This window comes from Myotis nattereri (genome assembly GCF_964212035.1).
Source record: "Myotis nattereri genome assembly, chromosome: 5".
Classification (NCBI taxonomy): Eukaryota; Metazoa; Chordata; class Mammalia; order Chiroptera; family Vespertilionidae; genus Myotis; species Myotis nattereri.
Genome location: NC_138080.1, coordinates 77746135 through 77763853, shown reverse-complemented (window position 1 = coordinate 77763853; position 17719 = coordinate 77746135). Strand labels below are relative to the sequence as shown.

Genomic DNA, 17719 nt, shown 5'->3' with positions numbered 1-17719 from the left:
ACCACATGGGGACACCTTTCTGACCTCTAACCTCCCATCCACACTATTTAGTTGAGGTGGAAGAGGCTATGTTTTTAATACCGCCTTCTGGGTGTAAACAAATGCTTTCCTGAAGACATCAGAATCTAAATTCCTCTTTCCAACAGACCACCCACCCCATCCCCCCCATCTCACCCCACCTGGCTCTGAATCGCTCCCAGCTCTTTGAGAGAGAAATCTGGTATTGAAGAGCATCCTGTAAGTTTATTTCCAGACGCTTGCATTCCACCTAGCTCACAAGTCCTGGAGGAGGCTTGGAATCAGGGGAATTCATACAGTGCTTCATTCTCATTCCTGCTAATTGTAAATTTAGCAGATTGAACAGTTTCTTTCCCTCCTTTCACATTTGCAGCTGGACAGGGGCTTGGGGAGCAGCGTGTAGAGCAAGATGGGGAAAGAGAGGAGAAAAGCACCTGTGCAACCCTTTTTAATTAATTATTAACTAACTAATTATTTTTTAAATCCTCCCCTGAGGATATGCTTATTGATTTTAGAGAGACGGAAGAGAGAGAGAGAGAGAGAGAGAGAGAGAGAGAGAGAGAGAGAGAGAGAAACATGGATGTGAAAGAGAACATTGATTGGTTGCCTTCTGTATGTGTCCCCACCGGGGACCGAACCCACAACCTAGGAATGTGCCCTAACTGGGAATGAAATCCGCAACCTTTTGATTTATGGGACGATGTTCCAACCAACTGAGCCACGCTGCTGAGGGCTGTGCAACCCTTTTTAAATGTTAAAAAAGAAGACGAAGGTGCCAAATCCATCATATCTTGATAATGGACCCCAGGGAGTCAGGGACCAGCAGGGCAGAACTGCAATCTTTGGCCTAGCTGTCCTCAGGCTGTGCCCAGAGCCGCAGCCCTTGTTCCTGCAGGCCTGCTGCTCATTGATGTTTGGGCCTCTCTGACTCCAGTGTGCCTGGGAACAGTGGGCTGAACCTTGCTATCTGTCACCCTGATTCCTCCTGGTAGTTTTGCCAATGACTTTCTGAATTTCCAATTGACCAAACACTAAGGTTTTTTCTATCTTTTTGGAAATATAGCAGTGTGTGTGTGTGTCTTTAGCTCCTAGTAGCTATATTTGGAACTCAGTGTTTCTAATAACCATATGCCAATAATCACTCGAACACTCCACTTTTCCCTTGATTACAAAAGCAGGAAATCTGTTATGGTGGTCTGTTTTTCTTCCATACAATAAAACACATTGTCTGCTTACTGTACGAATATTTGGCTAACATTAAACCCTGGGGGAAGCTGAAATTGGAACCGTGAACAGCTAATTTTCAAAACATTTGTTTAATGTAAATTGTGGTGTCAGCTCCCAGAAACAGTGGAGAACCCTGCAACTCCAGGTTTAAGTGGAATGTTCTGAAAATAACCTTTCCAGAGACAGGCAGAGAGAGCCTTAGTAACATGCTAAAGTACTTGCAGTGAAAGGGAGTTGGTATTTTTCAAATGTCAACACTTGAATTCCAAATCATAATTTTCTCCCCAATTCTGTATAATTGGACGTTTTTTAAAGTCTCCAGTTGTGACAGCTGAGTCAGCTATGGTGGAAATAGAGAATAGAGACGGCAACAGAACACACCAGGGCTAGGAGTCTGGAGCCTTGGAAGTGCCTTAGGGCTTCTCCTTCCTACTTGGGTGGCCTCAGGCAAGTCTGTGACTCAGTTTACACCCCCTCCAATAAAATGATGGGGTCCATCCCAGCCTTAGAATTTAGTGACTCAATGAATACTTGCATAATGTATTTTTGACTAGGTAATATGTGTAAAATTAGGATGTTGCAAAAGTATGCAGTAATAGAATCTCAATCCCACCAGTCCCCCCACATGCCCCCAGATGGGTCTCTGTAATCAGTCTTTATGTATCTTTTCACAAAGTCTATGCACATAAGAGTGTGTATGTATGTATGTATATGTATATGTATATGTATGTATGTGTGTGTATATATATATATATATATATATATATATATATATATATATATAAAGGCCTAAGCACCGTTATGATGGAATGACTGGGAACTACCGGTCAGCCAGTCACTGTGACGCGCACTGACCACCAGAGAGCAGATGCTCAATGCAGGAGCTGCCCCCTGATGGTCAGTGTGCTCCCACGGCCCCTTCCCCCAGCCAGCTGGCCCCCATCTGCCCCTGGTGCTAAGCCATTTGTAGAGACCTGCTTCTGGGTCAAGGTTTCATACATAGCAGAGCAGCTCCCTCGCTGCGATCTATTGTAAGTCAGCCCTTGACACAAGGGTTTGTCTCGCTCCCGTCCTCTCCCTTCCTCAGGGGCCTCTGCCCCCCCCCCCCCCACCTCCCCACAGTGGTGGTGCAGTGGTGAGGGAAGGAGGAGGGGGGAGGTGGGGAAATTCGCAGTGGTGGGATGCCAAGGGTGGCATTGGCATCCAGCATCCGTTCCTTCTGCGCCCGGCCCGTCAACTGTTGGCTCCTCTCCCGATCCCGCCGGGGCCTTGGGGCCTGGGCTGGGACAGGGAACCGGGGGTGGGTGGCAGCGGACACAGCCCCTTTCCCAGGGGGGCTGAGGGTCGGTTCCCTTCTCAGGGCCAGCGGCCAACCTCCCACAGTCCCTCCCCCTATTCCTCCCTGCTGCCAGCCAACCTCCTGTGGTCCCTCCCACCTGGCTGGCCAATCTCCCTTTGCGGTCCCTCCCCAGGTCAGCCAACCTCCTGTGGCCCCATCCCCCCCCTCTCCTGTGCACGAATTCATGCACTGGGCCTCTAGTAGATATATAAAGCCTTCCGCATCCTACCTACCTCTAAATATAACAATAACTGTAACTATCTACACTAATAAAAGAGAAAAATGGTAATTGGCGTACAACGCTACCCTTTTCATTGGCTAATCAGGGCTATATGCAAATTAACTGTCAACTAAGATTGGCAGTTAACTGCCAACAAGATGGCGGTTAATTTGCATATGTAGGCACAATGCAGGGAGGCGAAAGGGAAAGCAGGAAGAAGCCCCCTGCCACTGACAGTGATCGGAAACCCAGGGGGGAGCTAAGAGCTGGGGGGCAGGGCAAAGGCGGCCCTGGGGCCGCCTTTGCCCTGCCCCCCAGCCATGATCGGAGAATCAGGTGCCTTTGCCTCCCTGGCCAGTGATAGCAGGAAGTAGGGGTGGAGCCAGCGATGGGAGCTGGGCACAGTTGAAGCTGGCAGTCCCAGGAGCTAGGGGTCCCTTGCCTGGGCCTAAAGCGGAGCCCGCGATCGCGGGGTCGCTGCAGCTGCGGGTCCCTGCTGCCTGGGCCGGACGCCTAGGCCAGAGGCGTTAGGCCTGGGCAGGGGTGGAGCCTGCAACCACGGGGAGCTGGGGGTCCCCTGCCCAGGCCTAACACCTCTGCCGGAGGTGCAAGGGGTCGATCCTGCGATTGGAGGGTGATGGGGGTCAACGCCTGAGGGCTCCCAGTATGTGAGAGGGGGCAGGCTGGGCTGAGGGACACCCCCCCACACACACCCAGTGCACGAATTTCGTGCACCGGGCCCCTAGTATACATATAATCTTGTTACCCACTGTTTTGGCAGTGTTACTTAGTGGTTAAGGGTGCCAGCTCACCTGGCTGTATATTCTAGTTCTGTCATTTTCTGGCTGTGTGATCTTGGGAAGTGATTTGACCTCTCTGGTATCAGTTCCCTCATCTGTAAAATGGATGGTTGGGAGGTTTAAAAGAGAACTCATGATTGTACCTTTTGACCAACTTCATGCAATTTTTCTCCTAACTCTTCACCTCTGGTAACCACAAATCTGATTTCTATTTTTATGTTTGGTTGTTTTTTTTTAAGATTCCACATATAAGTGAGACCGTACACTATTTGTCTTTCTCTGTCTGACTTATTTCACTTAGCATAATGCCCTCAAGAGCTATCACAAATGGCAGGACTTCCTTCATTTTTATGGCTGAACTAGAGGCCCAGTGCATGAATTTATGCACATTGAAAGGAAATTAATTAGAAGAAATATTTTAATATTGCTTTTTGCCCTTTCTCTATAATAGAGGTGTCTACCAAATTCGCGATCGACAATGACAGATCAAAACACACGTGTGCGATTGGCACCAGTGAGAGCTTTATATGTATGTATGTGTATATATATATATATATATAGAATAAACTTGCTTAATTAGACCTTCTTTCTGATATAGCTAAACTTTTTCCAGCCCAGTGAAGCACCCCAACTTCTCTTTTAGGTAATTGTCAGCAACACAGCAGTAAATATCAATACAAAGCAGATTATTCTTCTGTAGTTACAGATCACGCAGGGAGAACGAAGGGTAAAATATTTAACTGCAGCAGTGTTTGACTATATTCTGCACAGTGAGAAAACCTGAAGTCATTTTCAAGTTCCACCATTTCTTCTTTTCAGTCGGGTCAAGTTTCTAAATCTCCGTTTTCCAGCTTATGAAAAGAAAATAGGATTTCACCGAGTTGCCTATCTACCTACTCCAGGACCTCTGTGAGGATCAAATGAGATGAGGCATGGGAAAATGGTTTAGAGACATTTGGTTAAAGTGTGAAATGTTTGCACCTGGCTATAAAGCAAGTAGTGTTCCTTGGCTGGAGAAACTGCAAGGAGGCTAGTCGTCACTAGGGAGAGGAAGCTGGGCATTGCTACGTGACATCATTACCTGGCGCCCACAGCCACCATTTCCAGGCTGGGCTATGGGCCGCATTTTGCGCCATGGTGTCTCAGCAGTGATTTGGTGGATTGTGGCTCCGGGGTGGTGGTAGGGTCTGTGTCTCACTTGGGGGAAGGTGAGTGTTGCTTTGTGGGTGCCAGGTCTGTGGTGCCATTTCTCTGTGCGTGTCACAGCAGTTCCTGCATTGAGTGTCTGCCCCCTGGTGGTCAGTGAGCGTCATAGCAACAAGTCAGATAGTTAGACACTTAGCATACTACCCTTTTTTAAAAAAAATATTTTTTTTTATTGATTTCAGAGAGGAAGGGAGAGAGAGAGAGAAATAGAAATATCAATGATGAGAAAAAATCATTGATTGGCTGCCTCCTACACGACCTTCACTGGGGATCGAGCCCACAACCCAGGCATATGCCCTTGACCAGAATTGAACCTGGGACCCTTCAGTCCACAGGCCGATGCTCCTATCTACTATGCAAAACCGGTTAGGGCCATATTAGCCTTTTATATCTATATACTAGTGGCCCAGTGCATGAAATACGTGCACATTAAAGGGGAATTAATTAAAGGAAATATTTTAATACTGTTATTTTCCCTTTCTCTATAATAGAAGTGCCAGAGATGAAAGATAATTAGTAAAATGTATATGAAATTCTCCCTCCTGTCACAGTCTGGGCCGTGCTGCGGGACCCAGAGTCAAGTCCCCGCCCATCTGCGTGCACCTTGAAATCACGCGAGACCCAGACCCAGCTGACCCCACCCCCGTCAAGCCCCGCAGGGCAGGGGCGCAGCCTCAGGTCCCCCGGCCTGGCACCAGCTGGGGGTGTGGCCTCAGGTCCCCTGGCCCCGGCACAAGGGCATGAAGGCATGTTGACCATTTGCATATAAGCTCTTTATTATATAGGACAAGCCTAAGCGACCATCTGACCGATAGCTATGACACACAGTGACCACCAGGGGGCAGATACTCTGACCGGTAGCTATGACATGCACTGATCACCAGGGGGCAGAAGCTCAATGCAGGAGCTGCTGAGCTGTGGTGACTTGGCAGCTGCGGTTCTCGAGTGATTCACCTGGAATCAGAGAGGAAGAAGCCCGATTCCAGGGTGCCTCACCCAAGAACCACCCTCTTGCAATCTGGGACCCCTCAGGGGATGTCGGAGAGCCAGTTTCAGCCCTATCCCCGCAGGCCAGGCCGAGGGACCCCACCAGTGCACAAATCCATGTACCGGGCCTCTAGTATATAGATAATATTTTATTGTGTGTGTGTGTGTGTATCACAACTTTATTTTTATGTACAGCATGAGGAAAGAGGAGAATCATGGGGGTCTGAAGCTTTAACAATTTTGAGGACCCCATTTAAGTAAAATACAAAATTATTAATATAAAATAGATGTAGGGCCTTAGGTGTAATCTGCACAACTTATTAAAATTACCTTCATAGTAAATTCAATATTTCCTTTTTTTTTTGTCTTGCTCTATCACTTAACATTGTGTTTGAGAGATTGATCTAGGTGTTGTTTGTAGTAGACAGCACCAATTCTGTGCATTTCATTGTTTGAATTTGCCACAGTGTGCTAACTACTGTTGAGAGATATTAGTTGTTTCCAATTTGAGACTCCTACCAATATTCCTGCTGCAAAAGTACATGCTGTTGGTGCATACATGTTGCACTGTGTTGGGAGTATACCTGTGAGTGGAATTGTGGTATCTTGGGTATTCATATGTTCAACTTTAGTAGATAGTGCCAAGTAGTTTTCTCTAGTGGAGGTAAAAGTCTACAGTCCAAATTTAGTGTATGGGAGTTCTATTTCTACATGTTGCCAAAGCAGGGTACTTTGAGACTTAAATTTTAGCCATTCTGGCAGGTGTGTATTGCCCTGATGACCAATTAGCTTTAGCATATTTTAAAATGAATTTTGGCCCTTTGGATATTTTCTTTTGTGCAAGTGTTTTATGCATTTTTTAAAAATTGAGTTATCTGTCCATTTTAATGACTTAAGGTTCTTTTTACATTATGAATAAGTTCTTTTTTATTGTGATGTAATTGACAAAAGATATTTGTTTTAGGTATAAAACATAATGATTTGATATTTGTATATACAGCACATACTTGAATAATGTTTTGTTGTAGCATTGAGAGATGCCTTGGAACTTAACTCTTGTTTATATATAGATTTAGTCTACCGTAAAATTGTTCTTATTATATGTCATTTTGCCAAAGTTCCAAAACCCTACTGATAGTGTCAACTGAGGACCTACTCTGTTGTGAAATAATCACAAGTCTAGTTATCCATCACCATACACAGCAATACATTTTTTATTATGATGAGAACGTTTAAGATCTGATCTCTTAGCAACTTTAAAATATGCAATACATTGTTACTAACTATAGTCCCCATGCTGTACATTATACCCCTATGACTGACTGACTTGATAACTGGAAGTTGGTATCTTTTGACCTGCTTCAGCCAATTCATCTATCCCCCCTGGCAACCACCTATCTGTTCTCTGTACCTATGAGTTTAGTTTTTTATTTGTTTTTATTTTTTTAAATATATTTTTATTGATTTCAGAGAGAAAGGAAGAGGGAGAGAGAAATAGAAACATCAATGATGAGAGAGAATCATTGATTGGCTGCCTCCTGCAAGCCCCACACGGGGGATGGAGCCTGCCACCTGTTTATGTGCCCTGATAGGGAATCAAACTGTTATCTCCTGGCTCATAGGTCAGTGCTCAACCACTGAGCAACACCAGCCGGGTTCTTTATTTCTTGATGAATCTAGTCAAAGGTTTGTCAGTTTTGTTTCTTTTTCAGATACCAGCTCTTAGTTTCATTGATCTTTAGTCTCTTTCATTTATTTCTCTCTGATCTTTATTTCCTTCCTTCTGCTAACTTTGGACTCTGTTCTTTTTCTGGTTCCTTGAAGTGTTGTAAAGTTTAGTTGTTTGAGATTTTTCTTGGTTTTTGATGTAGGAATTTATCATTAAAAGTTCCCTCTTAGAATTGCTTTCACGTTATAAGGTTTAGCATGTTGTTTTTCCATTTTAATTTTTCTCAAGGTATTTTTTATTTCCCTTTTGATTTATTCTTTGACCCATTGGTTTACCAGCATGCTGTTTAATCTCCATATATTTTTTAATTTTCCAGTATTCTTGTAATTGATTACTAGTTTCATACCATTGTGGTCAGAAAAGAAGCTTGATATGATTTCAGTCTCTTAATTTATTAAGACTTGTTTGGTGACCTAACATATGGTCTGTCCTGGAGAATGTTTCATGTCTATTTGAGAGGAATGTGTATTCTGTTGCTTTTAGATGGAATGTTTTGTACATATCTGTTAATTCTCTCTGGCATAACGTGTTGTTTAAGGTTGATGTTTCTTAATCCTAATTAATTTTCTGTCTGGATGATCTATCCATTGATGAAAGTGGGCCTTAATGTCTCCTGTTATTATATTATTTTCTATTTAGATTACTTCCCTTTAGACTTGTTAATATTTGCTTTATATATTGATGTGTTCCTCTATTGGCTGCATAAATATTTACAAATATTATATCTTCTTGTTGGATCAACTCCTTATCATTATGTAATGCCCTTCATTGTCTGTTACTGCAATCTTTGTGTTCTGGTTTCCATTTGCCTGGAAAATCTTTTTCTATCCCTTCACTTTCAACCTATCTGTGTCCTTGAATCTCAAGTGAGTCTCATGTAGATGGGTCTTGTATTTTTATTCAATCAGCCACTCTCTTTCTTTTGTTTGGAGAATTTAATTCATTTACATTAAAAGTAGTTATTGATAGGTATGTATTCATTGCCATTTTGTTGTTTTTTGGCTTTTTGTAGTTCCTTTGTTCCTTTCTTATTCTCTTGCTCTCTTTGTGATCTGGTATTTTTAGTGGTATGATTAGATACCTTTTTCTTTCTCCTTCCTGTATGTACTATGGCTTTTGCTTTATAAGTGATTAACCCACCACTTTTACCTTTACCAGTAAGATTTATACTTTCTTATCTTTTCGTGTTAGTGATTAGTGTTAACGTGTTAAAAAATAACCACATTCTTACCGTAAAGAATTTTTGTGAGTTTATCTCAACAGATTGGGATAGTGCTCCAGAGAATGGTGGTTTCTCATCTATTTTTATACATTACAATCAAAGGAAGGGACGTAGGTGGTTTATATGAAATCCATGGGTGATAGATTAGAGAGGCGGGAGAAAGCAAATCGGGGAAGCCCCTGGGATTGGATAAAAAGTAAAGTGATAGATACATACTTAGGTTGGTGCAGCAACAATTAACATGATAACAATGAAGGAATTTGTGATATCTGTCCTGGCGCCAAGGCACCTTAGGTTGTGCCCCAAGGGGTCTCGAAAAAAGGAAGTTACAAGTTATCCAGACATTTCAAGGTATGTTATTATAGATGCAAAAAGTCAGATATGCTCAGTTAAGGTAAGGTTGACCTTGTCAGTGAAGATACTGGCCTAGGATGTAACTACCCATCATAACTGCTTTTAATTAAAGTTTAATTTCAGACCATCCTTTGTGGTTACTTTAGGTCTCTGAGTTTTCAAGACATGCAGGCCTTCTCTGAGCTTGTCAGGTTAACATGTGGCCCCTTTCGTCCACATTAGCACCCTTTCTTTTCAGCTTAAAGAAGCCCCATTAACATTTCTTGTAAGGCTGATTTAGTGGTGAACTCCTTTATGTCCCCTTCAGTTTTGAAGGACAACTTTGTTGGGTGGTAGAATATTCATGGTCATAAGTGTTTTGTTTTTATTTTTGCTTTTTACTTTCAGCACTTTGAGTATATCATGCCACTCTTCAGGCCTGCTGTTTCTGCTTAAAAATCTGCTTATCCTCTTATAGGGATTCCCTTACATGTAAAAAGTTTTTCTCTTGCTGTTTTTAAGATTCTCTCCTTGTATTTCACTTTTCCCATCTTAATTATGACGTGTGTCTGTGTGGGGTTTTTTTTGGCTTTATCTTATTTGCAATTCTCTGAGCTTCTGGCAGGATTCTCTTCTTTTTTATGCGTACACACACACACACACACACACACACACACACGCACGCTGGGGTGGGCAAAAGTAGAGTTTTTCCCTTGCCATTGTGACATTTCTTTTTTTCTTTTTTTCTTTTTTTTTTATTATGATCACCAGATTATTTATTCACTTGATTCTTAGATTCACTTGTTGATAGATGCATGTTTGTTGTTCATAATTTGTATCTTTACCTTTTTCTTCTTCTTCCTCTTCTTAAAGGATACCTTTCAGCATTTCATATAATCCTGGTTTGGTGGTGATGAACTCCTTTAGCTTTTCCTTATCTGTGAAGCTCTTTATCTGACCTTCAGTTCTGAATGATAGCTTTGCTGGATAAAGTAATCATCACTTTGAATATTTCTTGCCATTCCCTTCTGGCCTGCAAAGTTTCTGTTGAGAAATCAGCCAACAGTCATATGGGTATTCCCTTGTAGGTAACTGAGTTTCTTTCTCTTGCTGCTTTTAAGATTCTCTCTTTGTCTTTTGCTTTTGGCATTTTAATTATGATGTGTCTTGGTGTGGTCCTCTTTGGATTCCTTTTGTTTGGGGTTCTCTGCGCTTCCTGGACCTGTAAGTCTATTTCTTTCACCAGGTGGGGGAAGTTTTCTGTCATTATTTCTTCAGATAGGTTTTCAATATCTTGCTCTCTCTCATCTTCTGGCACCCCTATAATTCTGATGTTGGTACGCTTGAAGCTTTCCCAGAGGCTCCTTACACTATCTTCGTATTTTTGGATTCTTTTTTCATTTTGCTTTTCTGGTTGGGTGTTTTTTGCTTCTTCGCATTTCAAATCTTTGCCTTGAGTCTTGCGCTCCTCTGGTCTGCTGTTGGGAGTCTGTATAGTATTCATTATTTCAGTCCGTGTATGCTTAATTTCTAGTTGGTTCTTTTTCATAACATCGAGGGTCTCATTAGATTTCTTGAGGATCTCACTACATTTATCGGCGGCTTCTAGACAGTTCTTAAGAGACCTTAAAAGTGTGGTTCTGAACTCAATATCCTCCATTGACAGTTTTGTCCTGTTTCTTTGTCTCCGCATTTTTTATGCTTTCTTGGTGCACCCCCTAGTGGTCTTTGTGCACAGTCTTGTTGTAGTTAAGCCTTGATTGTTGTCAGCAATACCGGGGGTGATTTGACCTCCAGGCTAACTGGCTATGAGAGTCCGCTGTGTCTGCAGAGGGAGAGCTTCTCATGACATTTCTTTTAAGATAATAAAACTACTGTGACAATCATAACCTGCATATCTTGCAATGTGAACAATTGTAAACCTACTTTTGCCTATTCCTGTATATACTGCTGAAAATCATCAGTGTTATCACAGATTAAGTCTTATAATCTGCCTGCATAGGCAGTGCTGACTTCTATCAGGACACAGGGAAGCTCTCAGGCTCTCCTCCTCCCATAAAACCAACTCTAATGCCCAGATACCTGAAATTCTGTTAGGGCTTTTCACCTCTTAAAATTCAAGTGTCCTTGGGCAGAAGTGCTAAATCCTTATCTACCTATCAGTGCATCCCACTCCTCAGTGTTTACTGAGCACTTTCTGTATGTCTGGTATTCACTTGGCAGACCAAGTGAATACAATTGATTTTCAAATGTTTTGGTTGCATACCTCCTTAAATAGTTCTGAAAATCATTGTATCTCACACATTCAAAATTGACAGCTAAACTTTTCATAATAAATATCTGCAAAGGGTATAATTTTAGATATATAATAAAAGACATTTAAAAAGAAAACTGTTTCATCACTCAGTTAAGTGTATCCAAAGAAAGCTAAATAGCTATGATGGTTTGAGCTACCATCATTTTAAAAAATACACAAACAGGCTTTTTTTATTTTTACATTTGGAAATTTGACCTTACTTTTCTCCTTAAACCATTATTTCCCTTTCCTTTCCCCCAAAATTTTATCCTAATGTTACACATTTTAATGCTTCTAGTATTTTATTGATCTTTGCAACAGTAATAATGTACATAAATTTATTTTGAAAATTTTTCATAGAAACACTAAATGTTATGGATTTTATAATCCAGGCTTGGATAATTATCACATCTATAATAACAAAAGCATAATATGCTAATTAGACCAGACATCCTTCTGGAAGTCCTTCTGACATCCTTCTGGAACAAGCCGGCAAGGGAAGGATCCAGGCAGCGCCTCCCCCCCCAACCTCCCCCACACACAGCTGTGAGTGAGGGATCGAGGCAGCTGCTGCTGCTGCTGCTGCAAAGGCTTACTCTTGCACAAATTTTGTGCATTGGGCCTCTAGTTTATTAATAATACATAATTGATCAAAATGACAGATACGTCACAAATTTTGGTAACTTAAGAAAAAAGTAAAATTTTCTTGGAACAGCATGGGATAGATGGAGATAGTTTTTCAATTAACTCAAGTATTCTAAGATGAATGTTACTTATTGCTAAAATGAGACAGGGTTTAGCATCCTATATTTTTATATTTAGAGGTATAAGTGCCTGGAAAAGCTTGTTCACAAAAATAATTAGTAGGAATGGAAAAGATTTTGTAATAGCAACACCACCCAGTCCTCTGAACTCTTTCTGAGTTATATGCCAACAATCACATAGTAATCTGTCATCAATTTGTTTTAATAAATGTTTTATTTTAGAGTCGTTTTAAATTACATAAAGTTACAAAGACTGTACAGAGAGTTTCTAAATGTCCCTCACCCAATTTCCTTGTTAACATCTTACATAACTCTGGCACATTAGTCACAACTAAGAAACTAGCATTGGTCCATTACTATTAACTAAACTCCATCAATCTGTTTTTTAATGATCTATCAGCTGTTAACTCAATTTGATATTTCTTCTGTTTTGTTGAAAGCACAGAATTAGAAACATCTGACTTGCAAAAGGATTTGTCATCCAGCCTTTCCCTTTCTTGTCTCCTGGGAAGTGTATAAAAAAAGCTTTACCAAGACTTACATGTAATTGTTGATTATACCTGTTTTTCTCTTACATGTCAAATCTGATACTCTTGAAGTATTAGGAAAACCAAAATAGTAATGACTTTAATATATCTTTGCTGCTACCATATTTCTTGATAAAATGCTTTGTGTCTTATATTACAACTTTGGAGCTTCAGATTTGTCTCATTTAACTTATGGAAAATATTTCAGGTTAGCCACATAATCTACATGCCAAAGCAGCCTTTATTGTTAAAGAGTTCAGTAAAATTAGTCCTAGATGGTTTTCTCAATGGTTGGAGAGTCGGTCCATGTACTGAAGGGTCTCAGGTTTGATTCCAGTCAAGGGCACATGCCTCAGTTTCAGGCTTAATCCTTGCCCTGCTCTCACATTGATGTTTCTCTCTCCCCCTCTCCCTTACACTCTCTCTAAAAAACAATGGAAGATATATCCTCTGGTGAGGATTACAAAAAGAAAAAAAGTAGCAAAATGAAACCTATTTTTTAAAAAATATATTTTTATTGATTTCAGAGAGGAAGGGAGAGGGAGAGAGAGAGAAAGAAACATAAATGATCAGAGACAATTATTGATTGGCTGCCTCCTGCTTGCCCCACACTGGGAACTGAACCTGCAACCAGGGCATGTGCCCTGACCAGGAATCTAACTGTGACCTCCTGGTTCATAGGTCGACACTTAACCACTGAGCCACTCCGGCCAGGCAAATCTATTTTTTAATGTAAGAAAAAATATTAATGTGTTAATGAATTTGAATACTAAGTGGGCAAATGGATAGGGTATAGGTCTTGCCTTGAGTTTACTGTCCAGACTCATTCTGCAGGAAGGCATGGCCATCTGTAATATTTCTTTCCCCCTACTTTCTTTTTAAAAAAATTTTTCAATTATAGTTGACATATAATATTACATTAGTTTCAGGAGTACAATATAGTGATTAGACATTTATATAACTTATGAAATGATCACCCCAATAAGTCTAGGAGCTATCTGACATAGTTATTACAATATTACTGACTATATTATCCATTGATGTCAAGAGGGTACTAAAATCCCCTACTCTGACTATATTACTATCAGTCTCTCCCTTTAAGTTCATTCATATTTGCTTTATATATTAGGTGCTCCTAGGTTGAGTGCTTAGATGTTATGAGAGTTATGTCCACTTTTTGGGTTGATCTCTTCATCATTATGCAATGTCCTTTGTCTCTTGTTATGGCCCTTGTTTTGTCTGATAGAAGTATTGCTACCCCACTTTTTTTATTTGCATTTGCATAAAATACCTTTTCTCATCCCTTTATTTTCAGTGTGTGTGTGACTTTTGATCCGAAGTGGGTCTCTTGTAGCCAGCATATGCATGGGTCTTGTCTTTTTATCCATTTAGCCATCTTATGTCTTTTGATGTCCATTGATATTTAAAGTAATTATTGATAGGTATGTAGTTCTTGCCATTTTGTTAGCTTTTTAAAAATTGTTTTTGTAGTTTTTCTCTTCCTTTCTTATTCTCTTGCTATCTTCTGTTGTATGTTAATGAATTTCTTTAGTGTGTGGATTCCTATCTATATTCTTACATCTCTTGTGGATTTTTGGTTTATGGTTACTATGTGCTTCCTATATAAAAAGCTATGTTTATAGCAGTCTATTTTAAATTGTTGGTTGCTTAAATTTAAACATGATCTATAAGCATCACAATTTTTACCCCCTTCCATGTTTATGTTTTTGTCTTTTTTACTTCATGTTTCTGTGTGTGTATGTTTATCACTTAATTTATTGTTGTAATTACACATGATCTTCCTACTTTTGCCTTTTAACCTTTTTACTAGCTTTATAGTTGGTTGATCCACTGCTTTTATTATGTGTTTGCCTTTGTGAAAATTTTTCTTTCCTGTATTTTCTTATTCATATTTTCAATCTTTAAAAAAAAAATCCCTTTAACATTTCTTGTAATATTCATTTAGTGATGATGAACTATTTTTTCTTGTCTGGAAAGCTCTTTACGCTCAATTCTAAATGATAGGTTTGTTAGATAGAGTCATCTTGATTGTATGTCCTTGCTTTTCATCCCTTTGTATAATTTGTCCCAATCCCTCTGGCCTGCAAAATTTTTGTTGAGAAATGAGGTAACAATTTTATGGGAGATCCCTGTATGTCACTAACTGCTTTTCTCTTGCTGCTTTTAAGATTTTCTCTTTGTCTTTAACCTTTGGCATTTTAATTATGATGTGTCTTGGTGTACGGTTCACCTTGTTTAGGACTCTGCATTTCTGGCTTTATATATCTGTTTCCTTCACCAGGTTAGGGAAGTTTTCAGTCATCATTTTTTCACATAGGATTTTCAATTTCTTGCTCTCTTCTCTTTCAGGTACTCCTGTGATGCAAATTTTGGTATGCTTGATGTTGTCAAGAGGTCCCTTAAACTATCCTTATTATATTTTATTCTTTTTACTGTTCTGATTGGGAGTTTTCTGCTACCTTGTCTTCCAGATCGCTGATTTGATCCTCTGCTTCATCTAATCTGCTGTTAAGTCCATCTAATGAAGCTTCATTTCAGTTATGATATTCCTCATTTCTAACTGGTTCTTTTTTTACAATTTCTATCTCTTTGTGTAAGTTTTCACGGTGTTAACCTATTTTTCTCCTAAGTTCATTAAATATCCTTATAACCACTGTTTTAAACTCTGTATCTGGTAGATTGCTTGCCTCAATTTCATCTAGCTCTTTTTCTGTAGCTTTTGCGTATTCTTTTGACCATTTGGGGCATATTTCTTTGTCTTCTCATATTGTCTTCCTTCTCATTTGTGTCTATGTAGATATGTTGTATCTTCCAGTCTTGGCAGAGTGGCCTTACGTAGTAGCTATCCTGTGGGGCCCAGTGGCACTGTCTCCCTGGTCATGTGAGCCAGGTGGCCTTGTGTGGGTTTTTTGTACCCTCCTGATGCAGTTGAGCCTTAATTGCTGTTGGTACATCAGTGGGTTGGATTGACCCTCAATCTGACAGACTGTGAGGACTGAAGGTGACTACAGCAGAGAAGCTGTACTTTTTTGATTAGCTCCCACTGGACCCTCCCTCAGGAGTGATATACTTTTTGATAATAATTAGGGGAAGGGAAAAGGTTTAGTGTCTAAACAAAATTTGCCATTGTTTCCACTGTCCTCACTCCATAATATATCTGAATGCAAAAAGTCCTCAACTGACTCAGAATATCAATTTTTTAATACAATTCTTGTGCTTAGCCAAAATATATAAAACACTTGGAAAGACATGCATTCCTCCTCCAGGGGTGTGCCATGCTAATATTGAGTCTGGGAAGTGGGAGAAGGATGGTTGTACAAGGAGACCCAGCAAGAAACCTTGACCACAGGCATAGATCTCTCTTAGGCATAGACCTCTCTTTTTGGAAAAGTGCATTAGAAAGTTGAGGATCTGGAAATGGATTTAATCTCTCCATGTAATGTACCCCTTGAAAGGCTCTTGGGAACCCCAGAGTACACATATTTCAGATGGAATGATGCTGAGCATGCCAAGATCGTGCACACTATAGGGCGTGGGAGTGGCGTCTCCAGGGTTCACCAATAGGCACCATATGAATCCTCTCCAAGGCTGGTTTTAATGAAAAGAGAGTTGGAGAGTCTTACCTCCTGGGCTGGGGAGGGTTGGAAGATTATGGTCCTTGGTCTGCTTTTTGGCCCTTTGAGAACTAATGACTAGAATAATTTGTTTTGCCCCTAAGACTTCAATAGTGTACAGACATCTAGAAACTGAAGACCCTCAAAAGACATTTACTTGGTCTAAATCTATGAAAATGGTTCTGTTCTAAATTACCACAGTACAATTCTGCCTTTGAATAGCTAATTTTGAGTATAAGGTGCTGAAAATACAATTTAACATTTTTCATAGAATTCTTATACTTCAAAATAAGTCTGTGGCCCCCATTTTGAGAAAAGCTGAGATGTTCTGGGGGTTTAATTTCCTGTTTTCTCATAGTATTTTGGGCAATGCCTGTGAGCTGCCTTTTTGTTAGAAAAGCCCAGATTTTTGCCATCTTTGCCTGTGCAGTCCACATACTGACTCTTCTATTTGTGTAAGAAGAAGCAGGGAGAAGTCAGCAAGGCAGCCAGTGCCGACAGCACGACCGAAGGCACGCCCGCTGATGGCTTCACAGTTCTCTCCACCAAGAGCCTCTTCCTCGGCCAGAAGGTAGGCAACCGTGTGGCTTGATCGGCTCTCAGGCCCTGGGAAAGGGGTACAGGCCACCTCCACCGGAAGGCAGGCCTGGGGATTCCCAGAGGACATTCCTGGTTTCATGGGTGTGGGTGGAGAGAGTGGAGTGGGGATGGTGGGTCTTTTGGAGTGGCCTCCAGGAGGGCATGGCGGGAGTGCTGGGAGGAGACTGGTAGGCGGGAGGAGGAGGTGGTGGTAAAGAAAAGGGAAAGGCTTCTGTGGGGGTGGTCAGAGCACCCGGTTAGTCTTCAGAAGGAGCTGCTTATGTGGAATAACCAGGTCCTCATGTAGCTCTGGCCAGAAAAACAGCCGGAAGTTAAAACTGGGTCCTGGAAGTATGTAAGGGGGGCACGGAGCCACCTGAGGACTCCTCAAGACAATTGTTTGGTTTTGTTAACCATGGGCAATATATTTTCAGCCGCCCCAGTGATGCAACTTTGCCAGGATGCCATGGTTTTGTAAAAGATGATTCACTTTTGTTGAAAATAAAAATGATGCATAGGCTTTTAAGACCTGAGAATGAGAGTTAATTAATCTTTCTCTATTAACACTAAAAAAAGGGGGGTGGATAGAGAGGGAATTAAACTTTTCTTAATTTTTTAACTCCTACATTTTAAAAAGTTAAAAGTACAAATTTGGTCTTTTGTGTAAATTGTGTGTAGTTTGAATGCGGTTAACAACTTGGTTCTGAAGCTGCATCATTTTTAAAACCTCACTGTCGATTTTCTTTTGCATCTCAGTGACACAGTCTTCCTGCTCACGTCATTCATTGCAAGTGCTCCTTCCCTTCCCCCTTCCTGTCACTCAGTGCACTCAGGCTC

General features: G+C 40.8%; 1 protein-coding gene across 11 annotated transcripts in view; it reads left to right on the top strand.

Moving 5' to 3' along the window:
* MACROH2A1 (macroH2A.1 histone) overlaps positions 1–17719 on the top strand; it is a 74930-nt gene that overhangs the window by 34024 nt on the left and 23187 nt on the right. For 7 of the 11 annotated variants that reach the window (XM_081092650.1, XM_081092641.1, XM_081092648.1 and 4 more), the window contains one exon: positions 16767–16874. In XM_081092650.1, coding sequence (XP_080948776.1) covers positions 16767–16874 — 108 coding nt within the window. Of the gene's footprint in view, positions 1–16763; positions 16875–17719 lie in introns of all 11 variants that reach the window. The other 4 variants (XM_081092646.1, XM_081092645.1, XM_081092640.1 and 1 more) reach the window with 1 other exon arrangement.